The 14,973-nt window shown below is 43.1% G+C and overlaps 1 protein-coding gene across 1 annotated transcript in view; it reads right to left on the bottom strand.

Moving 5' to 3' along the window:
- LOC120715431 overlaps nucleotides 1-14,973 on the bottom strand; it is a 133,913-nt gene that overhangs the window by 19,043 nt on the left and 99,897 nt on the right. Inside the window, exons 2-5 of the mRNA XM_040002439.1 lie at nucleotides 5,427-5,468; nucleotides 5,020-5,292; nucleotides 4,699-4,935; nucleotides 4,393-4,602 (exon numbers count right to left, since the gene is read on the bottom strand). Coding sequence (XP_039858373.1) covers nucleotides 4,393-4,602; nucleotides 4,699-4,935; nucleotides 5,020-5,292; nucleotides 5,427-5,468 — 762 coding nt within the window. The remainder of the gene's footprint in view (nucleotides 1-4,392; nucleotides 4,603-4,698; nucleotides 4,936-5,019; nucleotides 5,293-5,426; nucleotides 5,469-14,973) is intronic.

Below are 14,973 nucleotides of genomic sequence, written 5' to 3'. Positions count from 1 at the left end.
CCTTCCTTGAGCGTCAAGTTAAAATTGCTACAGATCTCGTCTTTGGAAATCTATGTGACATTCCAGCAACAGATCTAGCAGCCAAAGGCAATAATGGAGGGAAACCTTCTCCAATTCAAAGAGCTAAAGGAAGTAGCTTTGGCACAAAGAAGCTCCTCCTCAGTCTCTCTGTGTTGGTCTTCAGGGAGCGGAATCGCTTTCCTGACCTCAACAGAGAGAACAGTCCGTTGTTGGGATGGCTGAGGTCCTTCACGATCTTCCTGGCCTTGGTCCAGCACCGCCTGCTGTAGATTGAGTGCAGGTCAGGGAGCTCGGAGCGGATGGTGCGCTCAGCTGATCGCACAACCCTCTGTAGAGCTCGTCTGTAGAGCTCATGGTGCTGTTCCCGAGCCAGGTTGAGATGTTTCCCGTCAGGATGCTCTCTATGGTGCCCTATGGTTCCTGAGCACCTTGGAGGGCAGTCGGAAGTCTCTCAAGCGTCTGAGGTGGTAGAGACGCTGACGGGCCTTTTTCACCACGGTGTTGATGTGACAGGACCATGACAGGTCCTGCGTGATGTGAACTCCGAGGTATTTGAAGCTGTCCACTCTCTCCACTGGGCACTCGTTGATGACGGGGGTCTGGTAGTTCCTCTCCTGCTTAGTGCTGAAGTCCACTATCAACTCCTTTGTCTTACCGACGTTTAGAAGGAGGTTGTTCCTCTGGCACCAGTTCTCAAGATTCCTAATCTCCTTCAGGTAGGCCGTCTCGTTGTTGTCAGAGATCAGGCCCACCACGATGGTGTCATCAGCAAACGTAATGATGGTGGTGGATAGGATGGGTATCGAAAACCGGTTCTTGTTGAGAACTGGTTCCCACTGTTTCAATTCCTTCCTGTTTCAATTCCTTCGAATTGTTTGCCATTTTTGCAAGCTATTCCCTTATCGATTCCAGTCGCGCTAATATAATATGCACTGTTAGTTGATTATTTACCTGCCGCATTAACAGGAGAGGACGTGCAAACGTTACTGCTGCTGCTGGGTTGAGATTCACAAGTCTGGAGTGGAATTAAAAACACGACATTCATTTAAGGTTATTGTGTGTTTTGTGAGCAAATGCTTTTGCATATTCCTAGTGTTTCCTCCCTTAAATGAGGGAAACACTACAAACACAATAGTGCCCTGCAGACTGTTCACAAAGCTGAGGGATCTGGGACTTAACAGCCGTCTGTGTGAGTGGGTGTTGGACTTCCTCACTGGCAGAACTCAGGTGGTGAGGGTGGGCAGGTGCTTCTCCAACAGCATCACCATCAACACAGGAGCACCTCAGGGATGTGTCCTCTCGCCACTGCTCTACTCCCTCTACACTTCAGACTGTGTGGCCACCCATGGCTCCAACATCATTGTGAAGTTTGCTGACGACACAGTGGTGTTGGGTGCCATCTCCAACAACGATGAGGCGGCCTACATGGATGACGTGAAGAATCTGGCATCGTGGTGCCAGGACAACCACCTCCAGCTGAACGTCAGCAAGACCAAGGAGCTGGTGGTGGACTTCAGAAGGGGTCAGCACAGAGACTACAAGCCCATCATCATCAATGGAGCTCCAGTGGAGAGGGTGCAGTCCTTCAAGTATCTTGGTGTCCACATCTCCTCAGACCTGACATGGGCTGCCCACATTCAGGTCCAGACCAAAAAGGCTAGGCAGCGCCTGTATCACCTACGACAACTGAGGAAGTTCAGGGTCTCTCCAAAGATCCTCAGGATTTTCTATACAGGCGCTGTGGAGAGCATCCTCACACAGAACATGACATCGTGGTTTGGGAACAGCTGTGTGAAGGACCAAAAAGCTCTCCAGAGAGTGATCCGTACAGCAGAACGCTGCTGCAGGATTGCTCTCCCCCCGCTTCAGGACACCTACACCAGGAGATGCCGGACTAGAGCAGCGCAGATACTGAAGGACCCGTCCCATCCTGGCAACAAACTGTTCCAACTTCTGCAATCTGGTAGAAGGTTCCGCATCTTCCGGGCAAGGACAGAGAGACTCAAGAGGAGCTTCTATCCCCAAGCCATCCGTGCCCTAAACACACACACCCGCCCTCTCACATCATCTATAATTGACTGAGACAGGACTCTTCCAGACACTAAACCAAGGTACAATGTACATTTCAATTCCTTTAATTTTAAATATGTTTATATTGTCTATCCTGTAAAATAGTCAGATGTCTATTCATATTAATGTACAGAATTCACCTGCTTGCTGCTACTACTGCACATTCACCCAGTGTATATACTATATGTCTGTATATATATATATATATATATATATATATATATATATATATATATATATATATATATATATATATATATATATATATGTATATGTTCTTCCTCTACACCGCCCCCCCCCCAATTTTTGCACATGTCGAGGAGCGTGTCAGGCTACATTTCACTGTGTGTTATACTTGTATAACTATGCATGTGACAAATAAAGAACCTTGAACCTTGAATATGCAAAATTGCTCAGTCAGTGGGAGGTTGCATGAAAGGAGCAGACATCAAATTGAGTAAAGGTGTGACTTGTTAGCCTGATTGATGACTAGGGCTGCAACGATTAGTCAACTAGTCACAATTACATCGACTACTAAAATGGTCAACGACTAATTTAATAGTCGACGCGTCGTTTGAAGCTTTGTAAGATCTCAAAAGACGCAGGAATAAGTAGTAGGATTTAAGAGTGTAATAACGGACTGAAACAGAAGATGGCAGCACTGCATGTACAGGGATGCCAGCTGCCGTTAAACCCCGAAGAAGAAGAAGCTGTGTCCCAGAATTCGAAGCGCGGCCCTGCTCAGTTGTCAACAATGGCGGCAGCTAGTTAGTGTTAATATTACTCTTATTATTCTTTCTGGGTCACAAAATAAGCGTTTAACATATTTTCACGCGAAAATATGTTAAAATATGTTAAAAATATGTCAGCTGTGTAAACTTCAAATATCTGCTCAGTTTATCAGACCACATATTTTCAAAAGCGCTCCGACGTTTTGAGCTCCGACATGGGTAACAGATGTCTCACCAGCTCGATAGCTAGCCGGGGTTCAAGGCTCACTAGAGCCGTGAGAACACCGGACTCCCGGCAAATCGTTTTCAAACCTACCGCCATCTTTCGCTACTCAGGTTAAACATGATATATAAGTCACTTAGATAACTTAAAATGTTATTGTTTGGCTTTTTTTAAGTATTTTATTTGTTCCTGAGTAAATCGGTTTGGCTGAGATTAAAGTTATAGTTTTTACACAGCTGAATAAACGTCAACCAGACAGCTGATTATCAGAAGTGTGAGATGCTCGAGAATTTACTCCGGTGTCCTGTTATATTTTAGATAGCAAGAAGCAGACGGCTGAGTTTATTAAACTCCACCAAAACAATCTGCAAATGTCATTAACATTTAATAAACTATCATTTTGTCTTTATTTTTAGTTAGCACATACCTTAAACACTTAAAGCTATAAGCTAATGATAGTTATATAAGAGCAGATGGTCAGGGAGCTTGCAAAGAAAAGCGTCGAAACGCTTTTCTTTGCAAGCTCCTTGACTACGATGACCTGGATGACTGAGAACCTTCACAGACATAAGAGCAGATGCTGCTGGTGCAATAAGCTGTACGTTTGATGTCCAATTAATGATGATCTGATTAGTCGACTAATCGCAAAAATAATCGGTGACTAGTCAGCTATCAAAATAATCGTTTGTGGCAGCCCTAGTGATGACATTACTTTAAGTGAATTCTGATCACAAAAAATAATCTGGTTATATTGAACTTTTTGTGAAAACAGTTTTTTGTTTTGTTTTTTTATTTCTTCATGGCCTGACTGGATTTATGTTTTAAAATGTTTTGGTATTTTATGTACTGTACTGTATCTTTGTTCAAAAGAACTGCAAACCACATGCAGCACACTGAAATAAAAAAAAAATATCAGTGTATTTGCAACAGTGCATTTCAACCCAGATTCAAATACTCTCTTCTTTCAACCACATACACCAGTTAGTGAAAATTAGTTAATTATGGTGTTTTGAATTAAATGAGATGTCATCACTAGAATCATCACAGAAGTCAGCACTAACAAAGTTGTATTTTTATTATTATATATTATATTTATTATTATATTATTATGAGGGCCTTTAGTAAATGTGTGTATATAAATTAGCAGAAATTATCTGCATGTAACATTATTATTATTATTATTATTATTATTATTATTATTATTATATTTTAAATCATAACTCTCATGTTTTTGAGAGCACAGTGGCCTAACTTCATATAAACTTTGATCAATGTGCACTGATACACAGTTCATTCTAACTGTGACATTTTTAAAGGAACACTTCTACTTCTATGCAGGTTTCTCACCTTTAGGTTTCCTGCAGAAGGACAGAACTCCAACCAGAACCAAAACCAGGAGAACCACAGAGCCTAGACCTGCTACAACTGGGACCAGAATGGAGGAGGGAGGAGGAGCATGAGGATGGGAGAAGGTTGGTGGGTGGATGGAGAGAGTAGATGTAAGAGGAGGAGATGAGGAAGGAGGTGTTTGAGGAGGAGTTGAAACAGGAGGAGGATCTGCAGGAGAGATGATGCACATGACTCAGTCAGTTTATTATCATGTCAGCAGGTTAGTTCATGTCTATAAATAGGAAGTGATGTCATTGTCCTGACCTCTGACCCTCAGAGAGCTCTCTGGAGACCTTCCATCCTCATTAGTAGAACAGGAATAGAAACCTTCATCAGACTTCTGGACTTTAGTGAGGCTGTGCTTTGGTTTAGGATTATGTTCAAGTGGACTCCCTTTAATGAAGAAATAAGCTGCAGCTGTTTTCCCATTGCTGCACTGCAGAGTGACATCACTTCCTGTCCACACAGGCAGTGCTGGGATCAGCAGAATCACACCTTTAACTGACAAACAGAGACAAACAGAGTTAATGAGAGCAGAGAAACGTCCAGATGTTGTAGCAGCAGCAGATGAAGCAGCTTGTGTACCAGTTACAGTGATGTTGATCTGATCACTCTGTCCAGAACTGGTTTCACACCAGTAAGCTGCAGAGTCTGACTGGCTGAGAGATGAGAGGATGCAGGAGGAACTATTAAACTGCCCAAAGCTTGAAGCTGCAGCTGCTCCACAGTCCTCAGTGGGTCCTCCTCTGGTCCTCTTCACTGTCCATCCATCAGCTGTCTGTCCATCATCAACACAACTCAGAGACACTGAAGATCCTCTGAAGACCTGCTGAAGGTTTGGACTGACAGACAGAGACACTGGAGGACACACACACACACACACACACACACACACACACACACACACACACACACACACACACACACACACAGTAAGTGTGTTTGTGTTCTTGTTGGAGTCTCACTGATTGTTTTCACTTCCATCAACTCACCTGCAGAAACAGTCGGTGCAGACAGCAGCAGCACACACACACCTGCAACAGGAGGTCAGAGGTCAGAAAAGGTCAGAGGCCCCTCCATCACCATGTGTACCTGGCACAGGTGTGGAGCTTCTTTCCGTTTGTGAATATAACCATAATCAGACTGCTAAAGTGTCAGTCACACTGGCAAGAAGACATGTGGTCTCTCTGCCTGTGATGTGTATAATACTTTCCACTGATAGAGAATCACAGTAGCCAACAGAGCAGCTTATTTATTTCCATGTTGCATGTGTCACATCAGCAGCTCAACCTCTGTGGATTATCCTGTTCCCACTATATGTGATGCAGTATTTGTTTTAATAGTCACTTTCTAAACTATTTATATATCAGTCATGGTTTTCATGGGAAATGGAGGAGAGTTTGAACTTTCCTCTGGGTTGATGGTGTGACACACAGTACAACATGAAAACATGAAGAATCTGTGAGTATTGTAACAATGTTTCTTCCTACAGGTTCTGCTGTGCCTCAGGTTCTAACAGCTACTGTCCTCAGTACAATGACTGAAGAAGTCAAAGTTTAGAATAGAATAGAATTCAACTTTATTGTCATTGCACATGTCACAGGTACATAGCAACGAAATGCAGTTTGCATCCATCCAGAAGTGCTTTAGCCATGATGTAGATATATTACAATATATTAGGAATAATATAGATATTAGGGGTGGGTTTTAATAATCGATTCATCGATTAAAATCGATTCTGGCTTGGATAACGTGATATCGAGTCATTAAAATCCTGAATCGATTTTTTTTATATAAATTTATTTTTCAAAATTCCAGAATCTCAGGTGAAACATCACAAAATTTTGACAACCACCAAACATTTAAAACAGTAAATGAGAGCAGGTACAGGGCTTCTGCACAAAGACGTAAACACACAGCGCGACCCACGGATCAGAATCAGTTAGATGTCGCCTTTCTCACCCGACCGCACGGACAAGGTCGGGGCTGAAAGCCGACAGCTCGCTGATTCTGATGTTTCGGCGGGTCCACGCTTTGTGTTCACGCCCTTTTTGCGCTGATTCTAAAGCTGTTAGTTTGATCTCTCTCCAAACATTATTGACCAAACCAGCAGCAAAAGAAGATCCAAACTAAGCTTCACGTAAACATCGTCATGGACTCCCTCTGACTTTTGCTGTTTTGCTTCCACCACAATAAAAATCACACTTCATGCACAGCTCTCTCTCTCTGTACTTCAAGAACAGTTTCCCGTCTATCCCCGAAATCTGTTTTCTGCATTATTCGCTTGCTTATTACGCACAAGACTACCGTTGTTTACAGCGCTGTCGGCCGCTGTTTTTTTTTTTCCTTTTACTACCTCATTTCTTCCGTTGAACAGGCTTCTGAACAAATTTAAACTTTTAAAAATTATACAAAATGCAAAACGCTGTGTCTCTAATAAAACCGCTGTAACTTCAGAGGTAATTTTCATATGTTGATTAATGATTTTCTTTCGTTTTTGATGTACTGCAGAATATTTTTATAAAATCCCAGGCCAGGAAAATCTCCTTCATGTTTTTCTGTGTTTTATCTTCAGCTACTTTGACACAAAGGCCTCTGCTGTGATGCTCACACCTTTGATAAAGTCTCAAAAGTGTCAGCTTCCTTTTTATAGATACAAAAAGATGTAAATGTACTGATGTCATATAATATTTCTGACTGTCTGAGGCAAAATTTCCTAGATTCAAATTGAATTGAATCGAATTGTGGATCGAATCGATTCAGGACCTTGTGAATCGGAATAGAATCGATTCTAGAAATCTGTGACGATACCAGACCGGAGCAGGAGCAGGAGGACCGGAGCAGGAGGCTCCGGTCCATTCGCACCAGAACCTCTCACCATAAGAACAGTTTCTTCCCCTCTGCTGTTGGACACATGAACAATAACCGTATGACTGTTCCCACCACTAACACATGACCCTACACTGTGTTCACTGCATCATTCCATGTTTGGCACTGATCACCACCTGCACTCATGTATATATCTATCTACTTGACACTTTTAATTCTTATTCTCATTTTTATTTTCATGTCTATTTAAGCGCAATTTATGACAGTATGTTTGCACTGAAGCACCGCAGCAATTTCCTAATGTTGTAAACCTGCTCAACATTTGGCAATAAAACCCTTTCTGATTCTGATTCTGATTCTGATACCCAGCCCTAACTGATATGTGCGTATATTACAGAAATGGGTCTATTATGTTAAGTTATAATGTACACGGTATGAAGTATGTTATGAATATTCTATAACTATATGTAGTGAGTACAAGCTATGTACAGGCTATGAACAGGATATAAATATGAAAACTATACAGAAATCTGAGATATACAGCTATACAGAAATGTGAACTATGCAAGTTATAAACAGTTGTAGGATTAAAAATTATCGAATGTACAGAATGATTATTTACACAGAGCTATACAGTAGTGCAGTTAAGATAAGTGAGGGTGTAGATAGTTTCTACAGAGGCTATATAAAGTGCTAGTGGTTGTGAGTGGTGGTTCAGTCCATGTTATTATTGTGTGTGTGTAGGTGGTTGTGGGTGTGTGTATGTTCAGTCCATGAGTTTAACGTGGGTCAGATGTCAGGATGCAGAGTTCAGGAGTCTGACAGCTGTGGGGAAGAAGCTGTTCCGGTACCTGGTGGTACGTGGCACAAAGCTGTCAAACAAAGGTTTGACAGCTTTGTGCATATTACCACACACCCCTGAAATAATTATAGCCAGAAGCTTATGAGCTTTTTCAACTTGATAAGGAAGAATATAATACATTGGAGGTTGTCATTATGTTTTGAGCCTAATTTTTCTCACCTGTCTGTAGGGATGGGTATTGATAAGATTTTCACGATTCCGATTCCATTTTCGATTCTGTTTGATGTTTCGATTCTTTATCAATTCTTTTTAAAAAAGGAGAACACTAAGGTCGATTAGCTTAGAACTTTGTTTTATATCTTCTCTTTGAACAAGATAGAAATTTAGGAGTAACATGGCCTTACAAACCCAGCAGTGAGATCTTAAGAGATCCAGCCTACGGCTCTTCAATGGGGTGTCACAGGGTCCCCAGGAAAGAAATTGTAAATGTAAAATAATAAAATAAATATTCTTCTGTAGCAATAACAAAGTTTAACATAAATTATTCTGTAGCAATTACACAAGAATATCCAGTAATGTCCCTGCCTACAATTAAACACATTCACTTACCAAAAATTGGGGGCATCTGCGGATATATGAGGAACCTTGGAGTCATTTTTGACCAGGACATGTCCTTCAATGCACATATTAAACAAATATGCAAGACGGTTTTCTTCTATTTGAGCAATATCTCTAAAATTAGAAATATCCTGTTTCTTAGTGACGCTGAAAAACTACAAGGACATGACTGGCTACATTTATTACACATAATAAATATTACTGTAATCATTATGTAGCTACTTAATTAACATATAACTATTGTACAGGAGGAGTAACCGAAAATCTGACAGAATGAGCAGCTGGAACAGGAAAGGCCTGCTGAGTCAGCTAACACTAACACAGTCAGTGAAAATCATCAACATAATTTGCAGGTGACTCAAGAGTAAGTGTTCTCCAATAAGGTAACTGTGGGTTATAGAATGAAAAAAGTCTCGGTTTAAAAGTTGTTAATTAAACAAGCTACACAGACTAGAGTGGATAAATTGTTCAGAACAGGAAGTGATACAATACCACAGTAAGCAGTATTACATATATTCTGAGGAAAATTCATCTAGTTGTTAACACACTTACTTACCCTTTAATAACAGTTATTTGTACACTGACACATTACACTATACTAGCTGGTGTGATCCTCATTCAGTTTAGTCCTAGTTTGGATCCAATTTTAAATCCAGCTGTGATAGTCCGACAGGTCATCCAGCTATGCTAGAAATGTGTACTATCTTTGAATAGTGTACTGGATCACAACTGGATAAATGAATGAATGATGAAATAAAAGGGTGTAACAGCTCTGAGTTTGACTCACCGAGGAGCATAGAGATGCACAGAGTCTTCATGATGTCTAAATGACGACTGAACGTCAGTCTGAGCAGCAGGGAGATGCCTTCGATGTAATCACTTCCCCTTTAACAGCTGTTAAAGGGTGGCCACACTGCTATAAGGCTTTATAGTAACATGGCTGAGGGTGGGGCTTCTCCTTTAATTCTTTAATATGGCGAAATCCATAATAAAAGCCTTCGATTAATCCAAAATGCTGCAGCAAGAGTCCTGACGGAGACTAGAAAGAGAGAGCAGATTTCTCCTGTGTTGGCTTCCCTTCATTGGCTTCCTGTTAAATCCAGAATTGAATTCAAAATCCTGCTCCTCACATACAAGGTCTTAAATAATCAGGCTCCATCTTATCTTAACCCTTTAAGACCTACCATAGAACCAAGTCCGCCAGAGCTTTTATTATATTTTTACATGCTGTAGTGCCATTTTTGGGAGGATTTCAAGTTGCTATACATCAATACAACCATTATAGACCAAAGTTTAATAATATGTATGCATTAAGTGCATAGTAATTACATAAATTGCAAAAAAGTGCAATAAAGGACAAAAAAATTGAAAATCGTTTTTGTTTTTTTTAACACATATATACATATACATATATATATACATATACATATATATATATGTATATGTATATATATATATATATATATATATGTATATATACATATACATATATATATATATATATATATATATATATATATATATATTTTTTTTTTTTGACTGTCTAAAGGCAAAGAAAGATGCCCAACGGATTTACTTTACCAAATTGACCATCCCAGCCTTGCCGTAATGGTCTATTTGATTCACCTTTTATTGTTTATTTTATTTTCATTTGCTGAATACGGGACAGACTTGACTGGGGGAAAGAAGGGGAGAAAGAAAGAGAGACAGCTGAGAAGAGGGACGGGGGAGAAGGGCAAAAAAACCCAAAAACCAACAGAATAAGCAGAGAGAAAGAAGAAAACAAAATGCATATATCAATCACCTGGATCACCTGTTGAGAAAGAAAAAAAGAAAACAAGCAGAAGAAAACAAGAGCAACAGAATAAACAACATCACAATGATATATGGGAATATGACAGTAAATACTAAATATTAAACATTATTGTGCAGCACATAAGATCAACAGAACACAGTGTGCTTTGAGGTAGGAGCCAAAAAGGGTGTAGTTTGTGGGTGTGATCACCCGTGTGTACACCTGTGAGCATGGGCGCGCTTGTTTTTAAAAGGTTCCTTCATGTAATGATCTGCTAGAGGGTGTGGGGGGGCCACAGCCCCGTCCTCCAGGGCATGAAGCAGGTATGGAGGAGATCAAAACTCCAGACATCCAGAGGCCCCCAGAACACAAGAGACCAAGGAAGACCAACAGAGGGGCAGCCGCGCCACTGTCCCAGAAAGAGCTGAGGAGAGTCCCAGATGAGGGCTCACTCAGCAGCCGTGGAGCAGAAGCCAGGGGGAGTTGCAGTGACGCGCCCATGAGCTCCACCGGCAGCCAGCCGTGCCTGAGTGACCGAGCCCCAGGCCGAGAGGCCGGGGGCACCCCACCTCTGAAGTGGCCCAAGCGAGCCCCAGGCTCCAGGCCCCGATAAGCTGCCGCCATGGAGTGAGCTGGTGTGTACCTGGACGCCCACCCCCGGACACAAAGAACCACCAACGCACCGACACCTGAGGGAGTCCGCCACTGGCAGAGGAAGTGGTGGTGGGGGGAGATAGGCCTCCAAACCTTGGAGGGCCTGAGATGTCCCCAGAGAGGTGGCGTCTGATACCCAACCTGACATATAGACACAGACATACAGGCACACACAGATACAAACATCCATTCCCACCCTCATGCTCTCATATGCACTTACTCCACACTCAACCGACGTGGAGACAGACATAAAGAGACGCTGTACACACGATCACACTCCCCAAGCGTACTCTACAAACCGGGTCTAGGTACCCTTGCCCCTGGAGGGGGGAACTGCACCCAGACCCAGGTGGTGTTACCCTTTTCCCTGCGGTGGGGGGAGGCAGACCGCCCCGACTCCGCAGCAGCAGGGAGCCCCCACACTCCAGACCGCAGTCGGACGGCCAACTCCTCCTAGCCCCCCCGCTCCAGCAGGCCGCAGAGAACGGGGGTGAGAGAAGACTCCAAACCTCCCTCCACCCGCTCATTGTAGTGTTGATGCATGTGTGTTCTAAGGTGCATTTAAAACCCAGGAGGGCATGGAGCTACCTGCCAGAGAGCAGCAGGTAAGCGCATAGCCCCTCCTGATAGCCCTCAATGTCTACGTGTATTTAAAATTGAGAGGTGGGCAACGACGCCAGGGGTAGGGTGTACACCCTGATGGTAATTTGGATTCTGTGTAGCGTGCCCGCCCCCAAGATCCCATATGTATGTGTAATGAGAGTGTGAGTAATGTGAATGTCTAAGTTGTGGGATAAAATTGAGGCAGAGGCAGCCAGAAGGGGACAGAGGGGGGGTAGCCTCCTCTGCACCCTGGTGACATACCCCTACTCCAAGGCCCTGCATATGTGGGTGGTTGTGGTGGAGCGGGAAGAGGGAGGCAGCTGGAGATGGGGAGGGAAGGAAGGGAGGGGCAAGTGACCCCTCCCTGGGGCCAGCTCCCCCGCTGACCCCAGTAGGCACCCCCATACTCTGCGACCCGCCAGGGAAAGGGGGCCCAGGCCCATCCGGACCGGGGCCCAGTGCAGCAGCGCCGCCCGGCCCCACAGAGCCCGGGACAGTCCACCCAGCCCTACCACAGAGAAAACTGCACCCACCCCGTCATCCACTCATCTTACAGACTACATAAGACAATAAACACCCAGGCTGAGATCTTCCCCCACCTCTCCTGTATCTCCCCCTCCTGCAGAGAGAGTCCCCGAAGACAGGAAAGCTCCTACAAGATGTGACAACCCCCCCCCCCACCCCACCAATTGAAGAGCGCCCCAGGTGGCTCGACGCACCGGCGGCACCCTGCGCCAGGGCTGGGCCCCCACACACCCACCCGCCCACAACCCCGGCAACACACCAACCAGGACCCAAGCCCCCGAGGCCCAGCCAGGGCCCCCCCCAGAGCTGGAGCGCCCCCAGAACCTCACGCCCATCCCGGACCCACCCAGGGGCAGCCAGGCTACCAGGTCAGTAACCCACGTCCGTCAGCACAGACCCTCCCCTAGCCCCGCTACACGCAGCCACGAGGAAATTGTCACATAAGAGCCCCTAATTGGCCATGACCGCTACCCCGAGTTGAGCCCCCCAAGGAAGATGCCTCCGGGGAACCCCCGACGCCCCCCCGATGTCCTAAGCCCGTCCCTACCCCCACACCAATCACAACAGTGAAGGCGGGACCAAACTATGACCCCCCACCCCCACTAGGTGATGGAGCTGATCAAAGGAGCCCAGAGCAATTGATCTGATGTGGTGGCAGAGGCTGTATCAAGACTAATGTAATCTAATAGATAATTTCTATATTGGTTAGAATTAAGATTGTTTTTATTTTTCCAGTTCATGAGGACTGTTTTCTTGGCTATGCATAGGGCAGTGAAAACCATATGGGCGATATTCTTTTCTGAAGTGACATTATCTAAGCTACCCAACAAACACACTAAGGGGGAAGTTGGAATGTTACATTTCAGACACTTCGATAAGTCTTCACATATCTCGCGCCAAAACTTCTGCACTGGTGGACAGAACCAAAGAGCGTGGATATAATTGTCCGGTGAATTGGTTTGGCAGTGTGAGCAGTTGTTGGTAGACGTAAAGCCCATCTTGAACATCCGATGACCTGTATAGTGCACTCTATGTAATATTTTGTATTGAATTAATTGAAGACTGGGATTTCTGAGACCAGAAGTTTAGGTCTAAGTTAACTGATAAATCCGCTTCCTATTTTGCAATAGGAAGTGATATTGATTCATCTGTTTCAGAAAGCATTCTGTATATTTTGGATAGTAATTTGGGGGTTTTAAGAGTAAGAAATTGAACCACACTTGGTGGTGTTTGTAGTTCAACTTGACCCGGTTTAAATTTCTTTTTTACTATGGATTTAATTTGTTGATATTCTAAAAATCTTTTCTTGTTGATCCCATATTGTGTAACTAGTCCGTCAAATGAAATAAATTCTGTTCCTTCTAGTATATGTTCTAAATATTTGATTCCTTTACCACTCCAATCTGAAAAGTTTATCATATTATTGTTTTGTAATATGTCAGGGTTGTTCCAGATAGGTGTACGTTTGCATGGGATTAATGAAGACGCCGTCAATTTTAGAAACTCCCACCATGCTGTCAGAGAAGAGCTGATGTTGATGCTTTTAAAGCATTCATGTCGTTGGATGTTTGAGTTGATAAATGGTAGATCTGAAATCTCTAGATTATTGCAAAGTGCTTGTTCTACATCTAGCCAAGGTTCATCTAAGAGGGTGTGTTTTAGCCATCCTGAGATAAACTGAAGCCTGTTGGCTAAGAAGTAGTGCTGAAAGTTAGGTAGTTCTAATCCTGCTTTATCCTTGGTCTTTTGTAGTGTTTTTAAGCTTATACGTGGGGGTTTATTTTTCCAAAGGAATTTGGACTTACATGAATCTAGAGATCTGAACCAATCTTGTGAAGATTATATATCTCAGCTGGCCTGGGAACGCCTTGGTGTTCCCCCGGATAAACTGGAGGAGGTGGCTGGGGTAAGGGAGGTCTGGGCTTCTCTGCTTAGGCTGCTGCCCCCGCGACCCGGCCTCGGATAAAGCGGATGAAAATGGATGGATGGATGGAAGTAACGTTACATTAAATGGACTGTATAACCCATGTCTAAACACATAACAGAACTGAATAAATTACTGAACAAAAATTGAAAACATTCTATATGACAACAATAGCGTAATTCTAAATGAAGGCTGAACTACATCTGCTGTAACCATCTACATAACATTTTAATAGGTTGTATGATTGTATTTTCGAAAGGCGCCTGTACACTGGGTGAGGATACTCCTGTGTCGCTGACATTTGATTCTGCATCAGAGGAAAGTTCTTCATCTGCAGTGAGTGCAGATAATTCCATAAAGAAGAATGTACAAACCAGAAGTAAGTAACCCATATATTAAATAGAACAATGTTGTTGCAAACTTTTCATCATCCCATTAGAATAAAAATGTTTTTTCTAAGTAAAGTGTCATGTCGAGCCCTCACAAGGCAAAATAATGAGTTAAATTTTACTCTAGATGCCTAAGCATGGATAAAGCACACATATCTTTTAATTAATACTACTCATTTTGTCAATGAGAGGGAAGGGTGAGATTGTAATGTAAGACATGCTGTAGATTGTACAATGTCTTTAAATAAAAACCATGAGTTGACTCAAATGATCAAATACCCTACAGTCTTAATTTCTGACCTGTACTGTTATGGTGATGTTCTCACTTCTCCAAGGTGTGTACCAGAACTGCATATGGAAATTCCCTCTGTCCTTCAAACATAAAAATTATCCTTTACAG

Source organism: Simochromis diagramma, unplaced genomic scaffold (genome assembly GCF_900408965.1).
Source record: "Simochromis diagramma unplaced genomic scaffold, fSimDia1.1 OVJJ01000519.1, whole genome shotgun sequence".
Taxonomy (NCBI): domain Eukaryota; kingdom Metazoa; phylum Chordata; class Actinopteri; order Cichliformes; family Cichlidae; genus Simochromis; species Simochromis diagramma.
The sequence above is the reverse complement of the archived record's forward strand: the minus strand, read 5'-3'. Positions and strand labels throughout refer to the sequence as shown.